This window comes from Lepidochelys olivacea (assembly GCF_965140295.1).
Source record: "Lepidochelys olivacea isolate rLepOli2 genome assembly, chromosome: 4".
Lineage (NCBI taxonomy): Eukaryota > Metazoa > Chordata > Testudines > Cheloniidae > Lepidochelys > Lepidochelys olivacea.
In genome coordinates this window covers 149,552,937-149,576,778 of record NC_140414.1, presented here as the reverse complement: position 1 = coordinate 149,576,778, position 23,842 = coordinate 149,552,937, and the positions used below count along the sequence as shown (strand labels likewise).

At 45.8% G+C, this 23,842-nt stretch overlaps 1 protein-coding gene across 1 annotated transcript in view; it reads right to left on the bottom strand.

The window, feature by feature from the left end:
• LOC311519314 (dedicator of cytokinesis protein 2-like) overlaps nucleotides 1-23,842 on the bottom strand; it is a 338,844-nt gene that overhangs the window by 163,101 nt on the left and 151,901 nt on the right. The window contains exons 21-23 of the mRNA XM_084625731.1: nucleotides 21,196-21,296; nucleotides 20,695-20,829; nucleotides 11,158-11,269 (exon numbers count right to left, since the gene is read on the bottom strand). Of these exons, the coding sequence (XP_084481857.1) occupies nucleotides 11,158-11,269; nucleotides 20,695-20,829; nucleotides 21,196-21,296 (348 nt within the window). The remainder of the gene's footprint in view (nucleotides 1-11,157; nucleotides 11,270-20,694; nucleotides 20,830-21,195; nucleotides 21,297-23,842) is intronic.

The following is a 23,842-nucleotide window of genomic DNA, read 5'->3' as shown; positions in this document are numbered from 1 at the left end:
TCCTACTTCTTGGTCAGCTAATCGCTAAGACAAACGAGTTTCTTTACATTTATGGGAGATAATGCTGTCTGCTTCTTATTTACGTCACCTGAAAGTGAGAACAGGCATTCGCGTGGCACTTTTGTAGCCGGCATTGCAAGGTATTTATGTGCCAGATATGCTAAACATTCATATGCCCCTTAATGCTTCGGCTACCATTCTAGAGGACATGCTTCCATGCTGATGATGCTCGTTAAACAATAATGCCTTTGTTAAATTTGTGACTGAACTCCGTGGGGGAGAAGTGTATGTCTCGTGTTTTGTTTTACCTGCATTCTGACATATATTTCATGTTATAGGAATCTCGGATTATGACCCAGAACATTTTCATTTTAAGAACACTTTCACAGCAGATTTGACAATACACAAAGAAGGTCCCAATGTGAGATTTCTAAAAATAGCTACAGCATTTGACCTAAGGTTTAAGAATCTGAAGTGCCATCCAAAATCTGAGAGGGAGGAGATGTGGAACATGCTTTCGGAAGTCTTAAAAGAGTAAAACTCCGATGGGGAAACTACAGAACCCGAACCAGCAAAAAAGAAAATCAACCTTCTGGTGGCATCTGACTCGGATGATGAAAATGAACATGTGTTGGTCCGCTCTGCTTTGGATCATTATTGAGCAGAACCCGTCATCAGCATGGACGCATGTCCTCTGGAATGGTGGTTGAAGTATGAAGGCACATATGAATCTTTAGCGGATCTGGCATGTAAATATCTTGCGATGCCGGCTAAAACAGTGCCATGCAAACACCTGTTCTCACTTTCAGGTGACATTGTAAACAAGAAGCAGGCAGCATTATCTCCTGCAAATTGTAACCAAACTTATTTGTCTGAGCTACTGGCTGAAGTAGGACTGAGAGGACTTGTAGGTTTTACATTGTTTTATTTTTGAATGCAGTTATATTTTGTACATAATTCTACATTTGTAAGTTCAACGTTCTTGATAAAGAGATTGCACTACAGTACTTGTATTAGGTGAATTGAAAAATACTATTTCTTTTGTTTTTTACAGTGCAAATATTTGCAATTAAAAATAAATATAAAGTGAACACTATACACTTTGTATTCTGTGTTGTAATTGAATAATGTAGCGGAAGTCAACGTACTTAGATCTGCTTACCGCGGGGTCCACACTATGCTGTGTCAACAGGAGACGCTCTCCCGTTGACTCCCCTTGTGCTACTCATTCAGGTGGAGTACAGGAGTCAACAGGAGAATGATCTGCAGTCGATTTAGTGGGTCGTCACTAGACTCACTAAATCGACCGCTGATGCATCGATCACGACGCATCAATCCCCAGTAAGTGTAGACAAGCCTTAAGAAACTAAAACTGAAGGGAAAGAAAAATTAAACTTTTTTTTTTAAATAACTGGCTAAGTAAAGTCTAATCAAACTATCTAAGAGCTAATAAGCTAAAACTACAATGTAAATGATTTTCTCTTCTAGAGATTTTCGAAGAGGCAGCACGGCCACTGAGCTGCGTCTGCAGCCGAGGACGTAGAGAAGGAACGGAGGAGTTCGGGTCATGCGCGCGCTACAAGAGACACCAACAACACCGCGAGACAGCTGCTGCACGCGCACAACCTGACCGAGCACTGCTACCTAAAATCTCTGATCTCTGGCGCAGGGACACACCGACACCTAAAGTGGAGCACCCACACGGACACTACTCGAAGAAGAATCTTAAATTTCATGAAACAAGGAACAGCTGCATCATCCCTCAAATTATTTATTTTTATTAGACTGGTTTATATAGCACTATTTAACTCCTGCATGAAAACCAACACAAACGCACTATATGGTCAAGTAACAACAACAACAAACAATTCTCAAAGACTTCCAGAAGTGGAAAAGGCCAAATGCAAACAAGAGCAGGTTTTGAATTTTTTATCTCTGTACACTTTGGAATCTGCTCTCCCCTTGGTTTGGAGAAAGTGAATAAGGAAGTGTTATTTACTCCTTCCCATAACAAAAGAACCTTGGTCAACCAATGAAATTAACAGGGAGCAGGTTTAAAACAAAGATAAGGAAGTATTTCTTCAGACAACACACAGACAATCTGTGGAACTTGTTGCCAGGGGATGTTGAGAAGGCTGAAAGTATAATTGGGTTAAAAAAAGAAGTTAGATAGGTTCATGGAGGATAGGTTCATCAATGGCTATTAGCCAAGATGGTTAGGGATGCAACCCCATACTCCAGATGTCCCAAACATCTGACTGCTAGAAGCTTATTTTGATCAGTATCCCAACAAGTGATTTATGTGCTTGACTGGCCTGGTCTACACTTATAAAGTTTTACTGGCATAATTATGTTGGTAAGAGGAGTGATTTTGGGGTCTGTGTACACTACACAGCTTTTAGAAACACGGCCGTGTTGCTAAAAGACAGGCAGTGTAAATGCTGTTTGTCGGCACTTTTGCTGACAAAATATTTGCACCCCCTACGAGCGAGGTTCGTGTTGTTGACAGGAGAGCGGCTTTTTTAAGCATCTGTGAATGATAAAAGTTTTGTCGTTCAGTTGGCAGTGTAGACAAAGCTTTTGATGACATAGTTATGCCAGTAAAATTCCTTGTGTAGACACTATTATACTGGTATAAAGTACTTCACCAGATTAGAATAAACCTTACTCGTATAAGCACTTTTATACTCGGATAACTACGTCTACACCAGGGTAGTTTTGCTGGAAAACTTTTAAGTGTGGACAAGACCTAAAATGGGATGAGACAGTTTCAACACTGGGGAAAGAGGAGGAGGCCCTTTTGCCTTACAGTTTATACGTAAGGTATATTAAAAGACAATGACAGAGCTAATAGCCTTAATGGCTCTAGTCTGCTCTCCTGGGGAAGCACCCAAATCAGTCTGAACACAGTGGGTCAGACTGAGGCTTTGCCTACACTACAAATGCTTTGCCAGTACAGCTATACCATAAAAGCAACACTGGCAGAGCCCATAGGCACCGACTCCGTGGGTGCTTCCTTTAAAAAAGGGAAGAAGGAAGATCCTGGGAACTACAGGCCAGTCAGCCTCACCTCAGTCCCTGGAAAAATCATGGAGCAGGTCCTCAAAGAATCAATCCTGAAGCACTTGCATGAGAGGAAAGTGATCAGGAACAGCCAGCATGGATTCACCAAGGGAAGGTCATGCCTGACTAATCTAATCGCCTTTTATGATGAGATTACTGGTTCTGTGGATGAAGGGAAAGCAGTGGATGTATTGTTTCTTGACTTTAGCAAAGCTTTTGACACGGTCTCCCATAGTATTCTTGTCAGCAAGTTAAGGAAGTATGGGCTGGATGAATGCACTATAAGGTGGGTAGAAAGCTGGCTAGATTGTCGGGCTCAACGGGTAGTGATCAATGGCTCCATGTCTAGTTGGCAGCCGGTATCAAGTGGAGTGCCCCAAGGGTCGGTCCTGGGGCCGGTTTTATTCAATATCTTCATAAATGATCTGGAGGATGGTGTGGATTGCACTCTCAGCAAATTTGCGGATGATACTAAACTGGGAGGAGTGGTAGATATGCTGGAGGGGAGGGATAGGATACAGAAGGACCTAGACCAATTGGAAGATTGGGCCAAAAGGAATCTGATGAGGTTCAATAAGGATAAGTGCAGGGTCCTGCACTTAGGACGGAAGAACCCAATGCACAGCTACAGACTAGGGACCGAATGGCTAGGCAGCAGTTCTGCAGAAAAGGACCTAGGGGTGACAGTGGACGAGAAGCTGGATATGAGTCAGCAGTGTGCCCTTGTTGCCAAGAAGGCCAATGGCATTTTGGGATGTATAAGTAGGGGCATAGCGAGCAGATCGAGGGACGTGATCGTTCCCCTCTATTCGACATTGGTGAGGCCTCATCTGGAGTACTGTGTCCAGTTTTGGGCCCCACACTTCAAGAAGGATGTGGATAAATTGGAGAGAGTCCAGCGAAGGGCAACAAAAATGATTAGGGGACTGGAACACATGAGTTATGAGGAGAGGCTGAGGGAGCTGGGATTGTTTAGCCTGCAGAAGAGAAGAATGAGGGGGGATTTGATAGCTGCTTTCAACTACCTGAAAGGGGGTTCCAAAGAGGATGGCTCTAGACTGTTCTCAATGGTAGCAGATGACAGAACGAGGAGTAATGGTCTCAAGTTGCAGTGGGGGAGGTTTAGATTGGATATTAGGAAAAACTTTTTCACTAAGAGGGTGGTGAAACACTGGAATGCGTTACCTAGGGAGGTGGTAGAATCTCCTTCCTTAGAGGTTTTTAAGGTCAGGCTTGACAAAGCCCTGGCTGGGATTATTTAACTGGGAATTGGTCCTGCTTTGAGCAGGGGGTTGGACTAGATGACCTTCTGGGGTCCCTTCCAACCCTGATATTCTATGATTCTATGATTCTATGGAGCACCCACAGGGAAAAATTAGTGGGTTCTCTGCACCCACCAGCAGCCAAGCTCCCCGCCTCACCTCCATCTCTGCCTGCTCCCAGCGCACCGCGTCTCTGCTCCTCCCTCCCTCCCAGCCACCGCCAAACAGCTGTAGCAAGCTCAGAACTGCTGCCGAGCCATTCGGTCCCTAGTCTGTAGCGGTGCATGGGTTTTTTCAATATCTTCATTAATGATCATATTGAACAAAACTGGCCCCAGGACTGACCTGGAGGATGGCGTGGTTTGCATGCCAGATCTGGAGGATGGCGTGGATTGCACTCTCAGCAAGTTTGCAGATGACGCTAAACTAGGAGGAGAGGTAGATACACTGGAGGGGAGGGATAGGATACAGAGGGACCTAGACAAATTAGAGGATTGGGCCAAAAGAAATCTGATGAGGTTCAACAAGGACAAGTGCAGAGTCCTGCACTTAGGACGGAAGAATTCCATGCACCGCTACAGACTAGGGACCGAATGGCTAGGCAGCAGTTCTGCAGAAAAGGACCTAGGGGTGACAGTGGACAAGAAGCTGGATATGAGTCAGCAGTGTGCCCTTGTTGCCAAGAAGGCCAATGGCATTTTGGGATGTATAAGTAGGGGCATTGCCAGCAGATCGAGGGATGTGATCGTTCCCCTCTATTCGACATTGGTGAGGCCTCATCTGGAGTACTGTGTCCAGTTTTGGGCCCCACACTACAAGAAGGATGTGGAAAAATTGGAAAGAGTCCAGCAGAGGGCAACAAAAATGTTTAGGGGACTGGAACACATGACTTATGAGGAGAGGCTGAGGGAACTGGGATTGTTTAGTCTGTGGAAGAGAAGAATGAGGGGGGATTTGATAGCTGCTTTCAACTACCTGAAAGGGGGTTCCAAAGAGGATGGCTCTAGACTGTTCTCAGTGGTAGCAGATGACAGAACGAGGAGTAATGGTCTCAAGTTAGAGTGGGGGAGGTTTAGGCTGAATATTAGGAAAACCTTTTTCACTAGAAAAAAGAAAAGGAGTACTTGTGGCACCTTAGAGACTAACCAATTTATTTGAGCATGAGCTTTCGTGAGCTACAGCTCACTTCATCGGATGCATACCGTGGAAAGTGCAGTAGACATCATATACACACAGAGACCATGAAACAATACCACCCCCGCCCCACTCTCCTGCTGGTAATAGCTTATCTAAAGTGATCATCAAGTTGGGCCATTTCCAGCAGTGGGGTGGGAGGGGGTATTGTTTCATGGTCTCTGTGTGTATATAATGTCTACTGCAGTTTCCACGGTATGCATCCGATGAAGTGAGCTGTAGCTCACGAAAGCTCATGCTCAAATAAATTGGTTAGTCTCTAAAGTGCCACAAGTACTCCTTTTCTTTTTGCAAAGACAGACTAACATGGCTGTCTTTTTCACTAGGAGGGTGGTAAAGCACTGGAACGCGTTATCTAGGAATGTGGTGGAATCTCCTTCCTTTGAGGTTTTTAAGGTCAGGTTTGACAAAGCCCGGGTTAACAATCTCAAATGCTGCCAAGGGGCGACCTGTGCATACCAATAGTGGGGGGGCAGAGTGAGGGCAGATGGCTTCAGCAGTGTTACTGAGTACAAGCCAAGCAGCAAATCGGGGGTGGGGGTGGGGGAAGAGACCCTGCATGCCCCGCAAATGTCCCCCACAAGAGATCTAATGAGATAAGAATTTATGTCTGCTCTCTGTCCACTGGGTGCAGGAGATTATCCACCACTAAAACTGTCTCCATCCCAAGTCCTGGCCTAAACCAGACTTTGGCAGATCTAGGATTCTGTCTTCAATTCATTGTGTCTATGGAAGGAAGAGTTGAGTTTTACCCTTGGATATGCAGTAGAGAGAGCTGTACCCGTTTTCCTCCCACTGGGAGTAAACTGCTCTGGGCTGACTGCCAAGAAGGTCCCTTGCCACACTTTGTCTCTTTCTCTCTTTTTTTGGAGAGAATGCAGGGTGGGGAGTACTGCCCTGTCTCAACACTTCCTGCATAATATCAAAGCCAGAGCTGACTCAGACAAGAAATGGATTCTGTTTTCTTCTCTCTAATTAATCTTCACAAAGTGTAAATGAGTCGGTTTCATTTTTTCTTTTCAGCTCCCTTCGTCAGATAATGTTCTGCCCTATGATGTTAATTTCATGGGGAGTTGGAGAATGCTGACACTCACTACGGTTAAAAATAACGGATCAGCATTCAGCAATACAGGTTGGGAGCTATAATCCCTGCGGGGGTGCTCCCTGCTTGGACAGGGATGGAGCATGCTGGGACCTGCATTCTCTGCAGGGAGGCTCCTCCACTTGGAGTGGGACACAGCACTGCAGACGGGGATCTGCAGTTTCTGGCCTGCACTTTAGCTGCCCTTGCTTTATTGTCACTATCATTACTTATTATTGGTATTACTGTAGCGCCCCAAAGCCCCAGTCATGGCCCAGAGTCCCACTGGGCCAGGCCCTGTGCAAACACAGACCAAAAATGTGGCCCCTGCCCCAAAGACCTTACATATCTAAGTATAAGACAAGAGATAACAGACCACAGACAAGCAGGGCTGGAAGGGACCTCAAAGTCATCATGTCCAGCCCACAGTGCTGTGGCAGGGCCAAGTAAACTCAGACAATCCCTGACAGAGGTTTGTCCAACCTGTTTTTTAAAAACTCCAGTGATGGGGATTCCACAACCTACCTTGAACGCCCATTGCAGAACTTAACTATCCTTATAGTTAGAAAGCTTTTCCTTACATCTAACCTAAATCTCCCTTGCTGCAGAGTAAGCCCATTGCTTCTTGCCCTGCCTTCGGTGAACAAGGAGAAAAACTGATCCCTGTCCTCTCTATAACGCCCTTAACAGACTGTGATCAAGTGCCCCTCAGTCGTCTTTTCTCCAGACTAAATATGCCCAGTTTTTTTAACCTTTTCTCACAGGTCAGGTTTTCTAAACCTTTTATCATTTGTGTTAGAATCATAGAATCACAGAAGATCAGGGTTGGAAGACACCTCAGGAGGTTCTAGTCCTACCCCTGCTCAAAGCAGGACCAACCCCAACTAAATCATCCCAGCCAGGGCTTTGTCAAGCCAGGCCTTAACAACCTCTAAGGAAGGAGATTCCACCACCTCCCTAGGGAACCCATTCCAGTGCTTCACCCCCCTCCTAGTGAAATAGTGTTTCCTAATATCCAACCTAAACCTCCCCCACTGCAACTTGAGACCATTACTCCTCGTTCTGTCATCTGCTACCACTGAGAAGAGTCTAGATTCATCGTCTTTGGAACCCCCTTCCAGGGAGTTGAAGGCTGCTATCAAATCCCGCCTCATTCTTCTCTTCTGCAGACTAAATAACCCCAGTTCCCTCAGCCTCTCCTTCTAAGTCATGTGCCCCAGCCCCCTAATCCTTTTCGTTGCCCTTCACTGGACTTGCTCCAATTTGTCCACATCCTTTCTGTAGTGCCGGACACAAAACTGAACGCAGTACTCCAGATGTGGCCTCACTAGTGCCGAATAGAGGGGAATAATCACTTCCCTTGAGACTTCTTGGCAACAAGGGCACACTGTTGACTCATATCCAGCTTTTCGTCCACTGTAATCCCCAGGTCCTTTTCTGCAGAACTGCTGCTGTTGCTTTCCTCTGGACTCTCTTCAATTTGTCCACATCTTTCCTAGAGTGTGGCACCCAGAGCTGGACACAGTACTGCAGCTGAGGCCTCACCAGTGCCCAGTATAGAGGGACAATTACTTCCTGTGTCCTACACACAACACTCCTGTAAATATACCCTGAATGATACTAGCCTTTTTCATACCTGCATCACATTGCTGACTCATATTCATGATCCGTTATAACCCCTAGATCCTTTTCAGCAGTATGACCACCTAGCCAGTTATTTCCAGTCACTTCCCATTTTGTAGTGGTGCAATTGATTTTTCCTTTCTACTTGTAGTACTTTGCACTTATCTTTACTGAATTTCATCTTGTTGAATTTAGACCAATTCTCCAATTTGTCATAGTCATTTTTAATTAAAATCCTGTCCTCCAAAGTGTTTGCAACCCCTCCCATCTTGGTGTCATCTACAAATTTTAGAAGCATACTCTCCACTCCTTTATCCAAGTCATTAATGAAAATATTGAATAGTACCAGACCCAGGACTGACCCCTGCATGACCCCATGACATACGTCCTCCCAGTTTGATAGAAACCATTGATAACTTCTCTTTTAGTATAGTGTTTCAACCAGTTTTGCACCCATTTTATGGTAATTTCATCTAGACCGCATTTCTCTAGTTTACTTATGAGAATGGTACATGGGACTGTGTCAGAAGCCTTACTAAAATCAGGATATATCACATCTAATACTTCCCCCCATCCACTAGGCCAGTAACCCTGTCAAAGAGGGCCGCAGACTGACAGACGAGGGAGTACATAAGAACAGCCATACTGTATCAGACCAATGATCCATCCAGCCCATTATCCTGTCTTCTGACAGTGGCCAATGCCGGGTGCTTCAGAGGGAATGAACAGAACAGGTAATCATCAAGTGATCCATCCCCTGTCGCCCATTCCCAGCTTCTGGCAAACAGAGGCTAGGGACACCATCCCTGTCCTTCCTGGCTAATACCCAGTCTTATTAATCTCTCCTCATATAGAAGCCGTTCCATACCCCTAATAATTTTTGTTGCCCTTTTCTGAACCTTTTCCAATTCCAATATATCTTTTTTTGAGATGGGGTGACCACATCTGCATGCAGTATTCAAGGTTTTGGGTGTACCATGGATTTATATAGAGGCAATATGATATTTTGTGTCTTATTATCTATCCCTTTCCTAATGATTCCCAACGTTCTGTTTGCTTTTTTGACTGCCGCTGCACACTGAGTGGATGTTTTCCAGGTGTGAAAGTAAGTTAGAGGACTTACTGGTACGCCGGAGTCCTGCGCAGGGGGCGTAGCCTTGACCGGAAGAGGCGTGGCTTTAACAGGAAGAGGCAGGGCCTTAAATCCCCAGGCCCTTTAAATCTTGATTTAAAGGGCCAGGGCTCCAGCTACGGTAGTGGCGGCTGGGAGCCCCGGGCCCTTTAAATCACCCCCGAGCTACCAGCTGCAGAGGCGGCTGGGAACCCCGGGGCTCGGGGGCAATTTAAAGAGCCCAGGGCTCCAGCTGCCGCTACCGCAGCAGAGCCCCAGGCCCTTTAAATCACTGAGGAGCCCTGGGGGCTCCTGGCTGCCACTGCTACCCTGGGGCTCTGGGCTCTGGCAGAGCTTTAAAGGGCCTGGGGCTCCACTGTGGTAGCAGCTGCTGGAGCCCCGAGCCCTTTAAATCCCCCCTGAGCCCTGGTGCCCGAGCCCTGGGCTAGTGGCGGCCAGGCTCCATCGGGGATTTAAAGGGCCGGGGCGGTAGCTGGAGCTCCGGGACCCTTTAAATCCCCGCCAGAGCCCTGCCGCCGCTACCCCAGGGCTCGGGCAGCAGGGCTCAAGCGGAGATTTAAAGGGCTTGGGGCTCCAGCAGCTGCTATTGCCCCGGCCCTTTAAATCCACTCCGGAGCCCCCGCCGTTGCTACCCTAGGGCTTTGGCAGGAGGGCTCAGGGAGGGATTTAAAGGGCTTGGGGCTCCGGCAGCCGCTACCGCCCCAGCCCTTTAAATCCCTGCCAGAGCCCCGCTGCCGCTACCCCAGGGCTTTGGCAGCAGGGCTCAGGTGGAGATTTAAAGGGCCGGGGTGGTAGCGGTGGCTGGAGCTCCAGGGCCCTTTAAATTCCCACCGCAGCCCCGCCACCGCTGCCCCAGGGCTTTAAATTGCCGTCTGGGAAAGCCGGTCCCAGTACAGCGCACCGGCTCTTACCAGTACGCCGTTCTGGGGCGTACCAGCTTACTTTTACCTCTGATGTTTTCAGAGAACTATCCACAATGACTCCAAGATCTCTTTCCTGACTTGTAACAGCTAATTTAGATCCCATCACTTGTCTCATTGTACAAGGAAACAATGAGATAAAGTTGGTCAGCATGATAGGCTGTAGTCTCAGCACACCAGCAGCCAAACCATTGTCAAGTTTTTTGTAGGTATCACGGCAAAGAAGAATGTTAAGGAAGGATTTCAAGAAGGATAATAAGGTAGCTTTGAAGCTGTTTATGGAGAGCTTCTCCCAATCATGAGGGGAAGCACAAGAGAGAGCACAAAAGGGCTTGTTTGAAAACGTAACAGCTGGATGATGGAGGCTGGCACCACTGGCCAATCCAAAGTGGGAGTCAACACCTCAATAGTACATGAGAGATAACAGGTACGGTGGGGATAGGCTAGGAAGGGTCTTGAAATTTAAGACCAGAAGCTTTCGTTTAGTGTGACAGAGAAGGGGTAGCCAATGGAGGCGCTGTGTAACTCCCTCTCTACTAGACATGGCACTGTGCCGACAGGGAAGGATTCTGATGCAGTAATACTTAATGGCACCAATTCTGCTCGATGCAGGTCCCCTCACTCCATCTAACCATGTGTAACAGTGTGGCAAATTCTAGCACCCTGCAGAAACGCACAGGAATTGCTAGACTGGATCTGCTCAGTGGCCAGTCTAGTTCTGTATGGTGTCTGACAGAGGGCAGCAACAGATGCTTCAGAGAATGAGGCACACACATGAATGCACACACACAAACACACTCCCATATACCTGCCCTCTCCAGAACCGTGCTGGGGTTTCAGCTGTAGGGACAAAAAGGGCCAGGTCTCCCCTGGCCTCCTCACCTGGGACAGCAGGGTTGTACCCTCCAGGGTGGATTTCATCAGCAGATTGACAGACAGGAAGAATTGCTGCAAAGATGCCTGGAATTCTGCTTTTTCTTTCCCTTCGTAGAGTCTGAGGCAAAACAAACAGAATAAATATCAGGCCCCTCTTCCTCCCTTGTTCACTGAGGTGACCTTTTTAGTTGATGACATAAGAAAGGATATATCCAAGGAGGCAATAATTCTTCCTACATGGCCTATTCAGACTTCATAAGAACACAGGAATGGCCATACTGGACAGACCAATGGTCCATCTAACCCTTGACAAGGTCCCTCACCAAAGGCTCTTACGCAAAGTTAGCTGCCATGGGATAAGAAGGAAGGTCCTATCATGGATTGGTAACTGGTTAAAAGATAGGAAACAAAGGGTAGGTATAAAGGGTCAGTTTTCAGAATGGAGAGAGGTAAATAGTGGTGTCCCCGAGGGGTCTGTTCTGGAACCAGTCCTATTCAACATATTTATCAATGATCTGGAAAAAGGGGTAAACAGTGAGGTGGCAAAATTTGCAGATGATACAAAATTACTAAAGATAGTTAAGACCGAGGCAGACTGCAAAGAGCTATAAAAGGATCTCTCAAAACTGGTTTCAGAGTAGCAGCCGTGTTAGTCTGTATCCGCAAAAAGAAAAGGAGTACTTGTGGCACCTTAGAGACTAACAAATTTATTTGAGCATAAGCTTTGATGGGCTACAGCTCACTTCATCGGACGCATAGAATGGAACATATAGTAAGAAGATAGATTATATATATATATATATATATATATATACAGAGAAGGTGGAAGTTGCCGTACAAACTGTAAGAGGCTAATGAATTAAAAGGAGCTGTTATCAGCAGGAGAAAAAAACTTTTGTAGTGATAATCAAGATGGCCCATTTAGACAGTTGACAAGAAGATGTGAGGATACTTAACATAGGGAAATAGATTCAATATGTGTAATGACCCAGCCCCTCCCAGTCTCCATTCAAAGCCAAGTTAATGGTATCTAGTTTGCATATTAATTCAAGCTCAGCAGTTTCTCGTTGGAGTCTGTTTTTGAAGCTTTTCTGTTGCAAAATTGCCACCCTTAAGTCTTTTACTGAGTGGTCAGAGAGGTTGAAGTGTTTTTGAATGTTATGATTCCCGATGTCAGATTTGTGTCCACTTATTCTTTTGAGTAGAGACTGTCTGGTTTGGCCAATGTACATGGCAGAGGGGCATTGCTGGCACAGGATGGCATATATCACATTGGTAGATGTGTAGGTAAACAAGCCCCTGATGGGCGTGGTTGATGTGATTAGGTCCTATGATGGTGTCACTTGAATAAATATGTTGACAGAGTTGACATCGGGCTTTGTTGCAAGGATAGTTTCCTGGGTTAGTATTTTTGTTGTGTGGTGTGTGGTTGCTGGAGAGTATTTGCTTCAGGCTAGGGGGCTGTGTGTAAGAATGCTTGAAAGAGATCTTGGAGTCATTGTGGATAGTTCTCTGAAAACATTCACTCAATGTGAAGTGGCAGTCAAAAAAGCAAACAGAATGTTGGGAATAATTAAAAAAGGAATAGATAATAGGACAGAAAATATAATGTTGCCTCTATATAGATCCATAATACGCCCACATCTTGAATACTGTGTGCAGATGTGGTCGCCCCGTCTCAAAAAAGATATATTGGAATTGGAAAAGGTTCAGAAAAGGGCAACAAAAATTATTAGGGGTATGGAATGGCTTCTATATGAGGAGAAATTAATAAGAATGGGACTTTTCAGCTTGGAAAAGAGACGGCTAAGGGGAGATATGATTGAGGTCTATAAAATCATGACTCGTGTAGAGAAAGTAGATAAGGAAGTGTTGTTTACTACTTCTCATAACACAAGAACTAGGGGTCACCAAATGAAATTAATAGGCAGAATGTTTAAAACACACAAAAGGAAGTATTTCTTCACAGAACCCACAGTCAACCTGTGGAACTCCTTGCCAGAGGATGTTGTAAAGGCCAAGGTTATAACAGGGGTCAAAAAAGAACTAGATAAGTTCATGGAGGATAGGTCCATCAATAGCTATTAGCCAGGATGGGCAGGAATGGCGTCCATAGCCTCTGTCTGCCAGAAGCTGGGAATGGGTGACAGGGGATGGATCACTTGGTGATGCCCTGTTCTGTTCATTCTCTCTGGGGTACCTGGCACTGGCCACTGTCGGAAGACAGGATACTGGGCTAGATGGACCTTTGGTCTGACCCAGTAGGGCCATTCTTATGTTCTTAGTATCCTGTCTTCTGACAGTGGCTGGTGCCAGATGCTTCAGAGAGAGTGAACAGAACACGGCAATTTATCATCCAGTCCCAGCTTCTGGCAGTCAGAGGTTTAGGGACATCCCGTGCATGGGTTTGCATCTCAGACCCTCTTGGCTAATAGCCATTGATGTACCTGTCCTCCATTAACTTATTTAATTATTTTTTGAAACCAGTTACACTTTTAGCCTTTACAACACCCTCTGGTACAGTTCCACAGACTGACTGTGCATTGTGTGAAAAAATACTTCATTATATTTGTTTTAAACCTGCTGCCTATTAATTTCACTAGGTGACTCCTGGTTTGTGTGTTATGTGAAGGGATAAATAATACGTCCCTAATCACTTTCTCCACAGGGTTTGTGATTTTATAGACCTTTATCATACCCCCCACACCCCCAGTCGTCTCTTTTCTAAGCTGAACAGTTCCAGTCTTTTTCATCTCTCCCCCTACAGAAGCTGTTCCAGACCCCTCAGCATTTTTGTTGCCCCTCTCTGTACTTTTTCCAGTTCTAATGTATCTTTTTTGAGATGGGGCAACCAGAACTGCATGCAGTGCTCAAGGTGTGGGCATACCATGGATTTATATATTGGCATTATAATATTTTCTGTCTTACCATCTACCCCTTTTCTAATGGTTCCTACCATTGTTAGCTATTTGTGACTGCTGCTGCATATTGAGCAGATGTTTTCAGAGGACTTATCCTCTGAATACGGCTGTCCAACCAGTTGTACACCCACCTTATAGTAGGTTCGTCTAGGTTATATTTCTCTAATTTGCTTATGAGAAGGTTCATAAGGCTTTTGATACTATCTCACATAAAGTCAAGATGTATCCCGTCTACTGCTTCCCTCATTCACAAGGCTTGTTACCCTGTCAAAGAAGGACATTAGACTGGTTTGACATGATTTGTTCTTGACAAATCCATGTTGATTGTTACTTAGCACGTTATTATCTTCTAGATGCTTACATATTGATTGTTTGAATATTTGTTCCATTATCTTTCTGGGTACTAAAGTTAAGATGATTTAATTATCAATTAGATAAATTATGAAAGACTGTAACTTAATTACAACCTAATTTCTTCAAATTATAGCCTGTACATAAGATTTCAATTAATTATAGCTATATGGAAAGTAAAGAGTCTGTGTTATTCTGTTGTTAAGATCATTGACACACCAGAAAGACTAACAGATGCTACATTTCTTAAAGAATCACGGTTTAATTAATTTTGACTCAATCTAATTAATGGCTTTATTTGTAAACTCTCTTAAAACTGAAAGAGTATATGCTGTAAGTTTGGGTATACACTGTATTTTTCATGTATAACAAAGACATTGACTTCCTGCTATAAGAGCAAAATGTAACTCATCCTTAACTATGGAGTCCTGACTAAAGAATGCATCCGATGAAGTGAGCTGTAGCTCACGAAAGCTTATGCTCAAATAAATTTGTTAGTCGCTAAGGTGCCACAAGTCCTCCTTTTCTTTTTGCGAATACAGACTAACACAGCTGCTACTCTGAAACCTATAATACCATGGTGATCATGGAAGGGACCGTGGGAGCATTTGCCAGATCAAATGGTAATGCTCCAAATGCTATCTATATACAAAGCAAGGAATGTTGTGGGATGGTAAAATGGGAATGTGAAAATGAACCTCCTTTAGGAACTTGTTCAGATGTTTCAGGCAGAGCCCTCCTTCCTTGCTCCTTAATTCTCAAAGCTAGGATGGAGATAGAACTGTTCTTGATGGAGAATGCAGGGATTATATAGTTCCAAAATGAAGTGGAGGATGAATGGTTTCCTACCTGTCTTGGTGTTTCCTTGGGGTATTCAAGATTGGGGATGGGCAAAACAGAGCCTGTGGTTCTTGCACAGCTCCATAAAGTACTCCTTCTGGACAATGACCAGTAACCTTATTTTGTCCAAAGGTCTATGTAGCCAAGTGTTCCTGACACCAGTCTGGAGGTCTAACTCTGCATGGGTAGGAGCCATGTAGATTGTTCTGAGATAACTGTTCTGACTTTGTCTCAGCACCCTGGACTTGCTCTAGTTACGCCTTGCAAAGTGGTATTCTCTCCTCTTCTACTTCAGGGACCATTTCAACTTTCCATTTGACCTTTATTCTTTTCTGTTGTATCTGTCAGGGACCAGGATTCTACCTTGACTTTTCTGAAGATTCTGACTGATCAGTCTCAGTTTTCAGAAAAGTTTCTCACTGTAGCACTGAGAACAAACTGAGAACTGATTTGCCTGGGTATCTGCTCTCAGTGAGCAAAGCTCCATACACCAGTGTGAAACAAATATAGATTCCACTATCTTTTCAGAGAGACGGTGCATAAGCTGTGAGATGTTTAGGTTGGGAGGGGTACCAACTGTAGTGCAGCCCACCCTTTTTAGCACTGCTTGACCAAAACACAAGGAGGCCCTTAGGGTGTAAGATGACACCTCATAATTACCGCCCCCCCCAGTTCTGATGCTGCCTGAGAGCTTTCATGCCCAGGGGAGGGGGGTTAAGGTGACCCTGCCCAGACTTGGCTGCCTGTAAAGGGCCTGTAGAGTGAGAAGCCCACTCTTTCAGATGAACATCTCTCTCAGTTGGAAACACTGAATCTCCAACCAGGGAATATAGACACATTTAGTAGTGACACCAGGTTGAATCTGAATTGGTGCACACTAAAGAACCTTTTGGTCTTATAAAATGGAGGCTGGGGGGCTAGAATTAAGTAAATGGTGGTCCAAGGGGGCCCTTAGCACCTGCTTGTTCTTCCACATCTGGGCTGCTCTCCATCTTGTCATTCCATAGTCAACTGCTGACAAGAGGAGGAGGTGAGGAAGCATTGCAACCTGCAGCACCAGCTGGGCACAACAGACTGGTTATTAGGGTATGACAATCTGCTGAAGCAGCTGGGGATGACAGGCAGGTATCTTCACAGGTTTTTAGGAGTGGCTAGAATTTCCCAGTCCTCTCTTATATCTTCCCAAGGAGTATGAGGAGGATACACTTACCTTGAGAAGCCCACACCATCTGAGCACAGTTTCACAGCACTGTGTCTCAAAGAGTCTACCTTCTGCTTGTTCTAATATACATTATTATTTTGATCCTCTAACTCTGTGCCTCCTCCCCTGACAAGGAAGATGTGTGTGTGCGTGCGTCAGGGGGAGCAGAGGAGTTACAGAAATCTCACAAGTCTCACAAAGCATGCCATGTGAGGTCCCTAATGAAAGCCAGTGTCATGCTAGCCATTAATATCATTGTGAAATGTATGTAAAGCTACTATGTAAGGAGTTACGTATATATACTGAAAATATGTTTTAAAATCTATATCAATGTATTAGTTATCAGCAATCATAAACAAACTTAGGTTTCTCTCAGACAAGAGATGTTTATTCCTTTCTCTCTGTCAGGATGTAAATTAAGCATTGTAAGCTAACACAACAGATGTCCATTTACATACAAAGAGATGTGAAATCAACAGGAAAGGAGCACACAGGAAAACAAAAAACCATGGGAGGCTATCCTGTCTATGAGTCAAGACAATGAACAACAGGGGTATATTTAACAGGCAAAGAAGACACCCCTTCATCCTGTACCTAGTACATAAATGGACCGTGCATTTGCATTCATGAAAATAGGATCTCAAGTTTGACTGAAAATGCTGCAGAGGACTTTGGGTGAAATCAACTTCTTTAGACAGGAGGTTAACCTGTTAGTGAAGTTTACTCTTCTGAAAGCATATTATGATTTTGTTTTATATGTAACCATTTGTTTCCAATATTCTTACTCGCTATTATTTGAATCTTAAATCATAGAATCATAGAATATCAGGGTTGGAAGGGACCCCAGAAAGTCATCTAGTCCAACCCCCTGCTCGAAGCAGGACCAGTTCCCAGTTAAATCATCCCAGCCAGGGCTTTGTCAAGCCTGACCTTAAAAACCTCTAAGGAAGGAGATTCTACCACCTCCCTAGGTAACGCATTCCAGTGTTTCACCACCCTCTTAGTGAAAAAGTTTTTCCTAATATCCAATCTAAACCTCCCCCACTGCAACTTGAGACCATTACTCCTCGTTCTGTCATCTGCTACCATTGAGAACAGTCTAGAGCCATCCTCTTTGGAACCCCCTTTCAGGTAGTTGAAAGCAGCTATCAAATCCCCCCTCATTCTTCTCTTCTGCAGGCTAAACAATCCCAGCTCCCTCAGCCTCTCCTCATAAGTCATGTGTTCCAGACCCCTAATCATTTTTGTTGCCCTTCGCTGGACTCTCTCCAATTTATCCACATCCTTCTTGTAGTGTGGGGCCCAAAACTGGACACAGTACTCCAGATGAGGCCTCACCAATGTCAAATAGAGGGGAACAATCACGTCCCTCGATCTGCTCGCTATGCCCCTACTTATACATCCCAAAATGCCATTGGCCTTCTTGGCAACAAGGGCACACTGCTGACTCATATCCAGCTTCTCGTCCACTGTCACCCCTAGGTCCTTTTCCGCAGAACTGCTGCCTAGCCATTCGGTCCCTAGTCTGTAGCTGTGCATTGGGTTCTTCCGTTCTAAGTGCAGGACCCTGCACTTATCCTTATTGAACCTCATCAGATTTCTTTTGGCCCAATCCTCCAATTTGTCTAGGTCCTTCTGTATCCTATCCCTCCCCTCCAGCGTATCTACCACTCCTCCCAGTTTAGTATCATCCGCAAATTTGCTGAGAGTGCAATCCACACCATCCTCCAGATCATTTATGAAGATATTGAACAAAACCGGCCCCAGGACTGACCCTTGGGGCACTCCACTTGATACCGGCTGCCAACTAGACATGAATCTTTGATAATAAACTTATTTGTGTTTTCACTATAAATCTATCTCAGTGCTGTTATGTTAAGTAAAGTACTGACCTTGAGTTGAATCATACAAACTGGTGTGTTCTGTTCCTTTGGGAGCAGTGGACCTGGTAATTCTGTGAGTAGCCAGTATCAGGGGCTGGATATCACAGGGGAAGACTTCAAAGGGACTCGGGGACTGGGTGCACCTATTGTTAATCTGCAAGGCAAAGTCAGGGCTGGCCTACCCCAGAGGAGAGAGCTTGAATAGCTAACTGGCTGATGGCGTTAGGGAGCTGACACCCAGCTGAGCACCAGCAAGACTTCTTCAAGCTGGAGGAAGGGGGGTGACCCACAGCCTTGGCTACCCCAAGAACCATCATGCTGCCATGCTGCGTGCCACAAGGGTGAGCAGGAGAAGCAGGTGCTGGTGGATGTATTTATTTCTCCTTTGAGTAACTGGCCCATGAGCCTACTTCAGAGGAAAAGTGAAACTGGGGTCAGGGATTGCTCCAGAAATATTTCAGATGATTAGGGTTCTCCCTGACTTCTTTGAGGGCAAACTTATTGGCTCCCCTCCTGTTCAGGGACACCTTCAGGGTCTCTCAAGGAAAGGACTGAGGTTTGAGAATGGTCTCCCCAGAAGCTCTAACCCTCTCTATCGTACAGAGTCCACATGGGACAAATAGGTCTGCATTTCCCTGGGAACTTCTGAGAGGCCTGTTATAGGATGGCAGCAGGGAGAGGGGACTGGGCCTAAGGCCACTTACCATACTCTGGCATTGTCAATGCTGCATCCAGTGTTCTCCATCTATGGTCTGAGGGGAGGGACAGAGGGAAGGGAAGAGGGCAGCTGAGCAGAGCAGGATGGTGGCTGCTAGTGCCCACGTTAGGGATTTCGGCATAAGGTTAATAGGCAGCAGGTTTAAAACAAACAAAATGAAGTATTCCTTCACACAACACACAGTCAACCTGTGGAACTCTTTGCCAGAGGATGTTGTGAAGGCCAAGACTATAACAGGATTCAAAAAAGAACTAGATAAATTCATGGAGAATAGGTCCAACAATGGCTATTAGCCAGGATGGGCAGGGATGGTACCCCTAGTCTCTGTTTGCCAGAAGCTGGGAATGGGCGACAGGGGATGGATCACTTGATGATTCCCTGTTCTGTTCATTCCCTCTGGGGCACCTGGCATTGGCCACTGTCGGAAGACAGGATACTGTGGACCTTTGGTCTGACCTAGTATGGCCGTTCTTACGAGGTAACCCTACCTGGACGGGACTGTTAAGGGGACACTGCATTGTCCACACAGAGAAGGCCAAGCTCCCTGTCCAGACATTCAATGAAGGGGGAGAAGTCGGAGACACAGACTTTCCCTTTTGCCTTTGGCATTCTTGGCCTACCTCTCTGCCTGAAGAGACACTGGCTGCCACAACAACTTAGAAGGGGAAAGAAAGCTGAGGGGAAAATGTCCCCAAGCAACTCTAGAACACAGCCGCAAATTAGACAGACAAATTCTTGAGCCAAACTGTTAGTTTGAAATGTGAAATAATTTCCCTCAGAAATTTTCCGCATGAGGAAAGCTGCCCACCTGTCACTGGGGAGTAGAGCAAACCTGGCAGAATTTCTGGGGATAGAACATTTTCCTGATGCTAGTGGCAGACAGGTCTGGTTCTTCCCCCAAGCTGCAAGAAGGCTGAAGTACCCCTTGTACCAGATCCATGAATTATTGCACAATGAAGAATTAAACAAATTTCCCACATTGCATCGGATACTTTCAAACAACAAATTAATAGGAGGAAATTGAATTAATCAGCTTAATAAGTAACTGAACATTAGTCTCCACTCTAACAATGATTAAACTGCTATCAGACACCATCCTTTGCAGACTCTGTATAGGGTGATTACTCACACAACACTGAATTTCAACTGTTTAACCATGACACAGCAACACAACAGTTTAGGGCAGGAGGTCAAAAAATACTGTATCCAACTGAAAATAAAAGGGGACTTCAGGAAAGCAAAATGTAATTACATGGGTTAGAATTTGACTAGAATACCATAGTTAACACTGTGACACCTACAAAAAGAGCCAGAGAATTTTAGTGAGCATGAATGAAAATTATCTCTGCTTTACATCCAAAAGGTGGCACCACAAGAGCGCAGAGCACCCAGCAGAGCACCCAGAGCTAGGTCACTGGTGTCAGTATTAACTCAGCAGTAGAGAAAGCACCCCTCCAGCACACTGCTCCCTGCCATCATTACTCCAGCACCACTTCCTACAACACCTTGAGTTTTCCCTGTAGGTCTCACGTCCAAGTACTGAGCTGGCCCAGACCTGCTGAGCTTGTACTGTGGCCTGGCTGCTGGAGAAGCACTGGAAAGTGAGTGCAAATAATCAGTGACACTTACTGGGCAAAGAGGTGTCTGGAGCGGACAATGAATTTGAAGATATACTCCAAGGCTTTGAAGGTGCGTAAGAGCGAATCACAGGGCTCCCCTCGGCTGGCTGAGTCCACATACTGCGTCAGCACTGAGATCAGCTTCCTGCACGGTGAAGACAGAGATGTGGGAAGCGGGGCCTGAAGGTTAATATGCCTCTTAAATCTAACCCTTCCTACCACAGAGCCTGGTCTGAGGAGAACTCCAGATATACTGGAGAGTTCAGGGCCCATGCAGAGTCACACCCAGGTTTTCAAATTCCAGACCCCTGGCGGTCACAATAGTGAAGAGAAAGGGGAGCTTCCTGCACTGCAGAGTTCTCCCTCCAGGTTCTCCTGACACCTACAGCTCCATGGCATCCCACTGCACCTCGGGTTTCTGATCTGCTGGCTCCATGGCCGGGAGTGGATGGGAGGAGACAGGAATGAGGGCCCTATGTGTGTGGAGGCAGGTTCACGACCTGATACTTACTTGTAGGCCAGTGTGGCGCTGAAGTGCTGCTGGATATAGGCCTCCAGAACAGCATTGAAGTGTTGGAACTTCCTGTCAGCAATGAGCCCCACAATGAAAACCTGTGGAAGAAAATCCAAGCAGGTGTCAGCGGCAGCTTGGCACCAGGTCAAAGAACTCCTTGAGAGTGGGACTGGGGGTATTGGCTTAGCAGGAGAACCAGTCCCTAGGAGGGGGGTTTAATATCACTAGAGACAGTCCCTGACCCCTGGGTACAAAGGGAAGGTGTTCATATCAGAGCCTGACCTAAACCTTTCCTTTCTGTCCAGAATAGTAAAGATCACAGAGATAGCAGCAAACATGAAATGAGGTGCAAGGAGCCAACGCGCCTGTCATGGGATGTCCGCACCACGCTGACATGCAAGGGGTTAACAGAGCACGAGGGAGGCTGCGTAGATAGCAGCCAGTAGGAGAGGGGCTGTGAGAAACAGCCAATCAGGCCCAGCTGGTCTATATAAAAGGGAGCTGCAGGGCAGAGCAGGGTCAGTGGCTGCTGGGAGCCTGGGGATTAAGGACTGTGTCCCTGAAGGGCTGAGAATGGTAAGCCCCTTGGACAGGACAGTGGCTGGCTCCTGGGACTGAGCAGCTGAGTTCCCTTAGGTGAGGGCAAAGAAGGTTCTGTGGCCATGGGGAAGGGGCCCAGGGAGACATAGCAGCAGTGAAAGGAATTTGAGGTGCAGCTGGAGGCTGCTAGCTACAGGGTCCCTGGGCTGGGACCCAGAGTAGTGGGTGGAAGCGGATCCCCCTCCACTTGCCACTGGGGAAGTGGCTGGACTGTTCAATAGAGATATCTCACCCAGAAGGGGAAAACGACCCAGATATTGGGCTGAGTCGAGAAGAGGATGCAGCAATCCTGGGAACTGAGAGAGGAGCTATAGGCGGGAGCAGAGACAGAGTGTTGGTGTGCAGACCACGGGCGTCAGCCTGGAGTTCATTGCCAGGAGGGGGTGCCAGTTGGGTGCTGAGGGCTGCTCCCCATGACAGTACCCCTGAACCTAATCACTGCAAGGCATTTTACTTATGAGGAAAGGCTGAAAGAAATGGGTATGATTAATCTAGAGAAGAGGAGAGAGAGGACTGACGGGTGACATATTTCTTCAAATATGTGAAAAAATTGTACAAAGAGGACTATGATTGAATGGTTACTTACCTGTTTGTAACTGCTGTTCTTCGAGATATGGGTGCAGATGTGTATTCCACACAGGTGTGTGGATGCACATTGTGCCAGAGACAGAAATCTTTGGCAGCAGCATCCCTCAGGGTGGTGCGTGCACCCTACAACTCTTCATGTCCACTCTCTAGGTGACATTAGGGTGGTGATACCCTAACCCCCCTATTCCTTTGCACTGGAAGAGCGGCCTAAGACTCCTATGCAGAGGGAACAGAGGGTGGGTTGTGGAATACACATCTACATCCCCATCTCAAAAAACAGGTTGTCATGAATATAGGGGAAAGGGTAGCAACCTTTATGTATGCTTGGCAGCTGTATTGGATTGCCTTACCTGTAAAGGATTAAGCAGTTCAAATAACCTAGTTGGCACCTGACCAGAAGGACCAATGAAGAAACAAGATACTTTCAAATCTGGGCGGGGGGAAGGATTTGTTTTGTTGTTCTGTGGGTTGTTCCCTCTCCAGATGGAGGGAGAAGCCGAGCAGGTACAATATCTCTTGAAACATATACCTGGAATAATCCATATAAAACTACAGAAACTGTGAGTAGGGCAAGGAAATGCGTTAGGTTATCTTTTGTTTTGGCTTGTGAATTTTCCTATGCTACAGAGGTAGTTTCAGTCCTGTTTTTGTAACTGTGAAGCTGAGCACAGAGGGGAACCCTCTGTTTTAAATCTTTTTATTATCCTGTAAAGTTACCTTCCATCCTGATCTTGCAGGTGTGATTCTTTTACTTTTTTTCTTTATAATAAAGTTCTTCTTTTAAGAACCTTATTGATTTCAGTGTCCTGAAGACAAAGGGTCTGGTCTGTGCTCACATTACTAAAGCAACTGGCTGGTATATTATTCTCAAACCTCCCCAGGAAAGGGGGTGAAGGGGCTTGGGGGGGGTATTTTGGGGGACAGGGATTCCAAGTGACCCTTCCCTGAATATTTTGTGTAAATCACTTGGTGGTGGCAGCAATACCAGTCTAAGGAATTAGTGCCTTAGAGAAGTTTTAACCTAAGGTGGTAAAATATAAGCTTGGGGGTCTTTCATGTGGGTCCCCACATCTGTACCCCAAAGTTCAGAGTATGTGTGGGGGAACCCTGACACAGGTAAATAACTGGTCTGTCTTCACTGAGTGGATGCAGATGTGTATTCCACTCAGATGACTCATAAGCAGTGTTGTAGATGGTGGGTTCAGTCTATTTCAATAGTGACTTCAGCACTTTCCAAAGTTCGCATCTGACCTGGAAACAGTCGTGATGGCATAGTGATGAGTAAAGGTATGTACAGGAGACCAAGTATCCACCCTACAAATGTCCTGAATGGGAACATTGTTCAGAAATGCTACAGATCTCGCTTGCACCTTCACTGAGTGGGCGGAGAGCATCGGAGCAGGAGGAGAGCTAGCTACAGAATACGCAGTAGTAATAAATGAAATGACCCATCTGG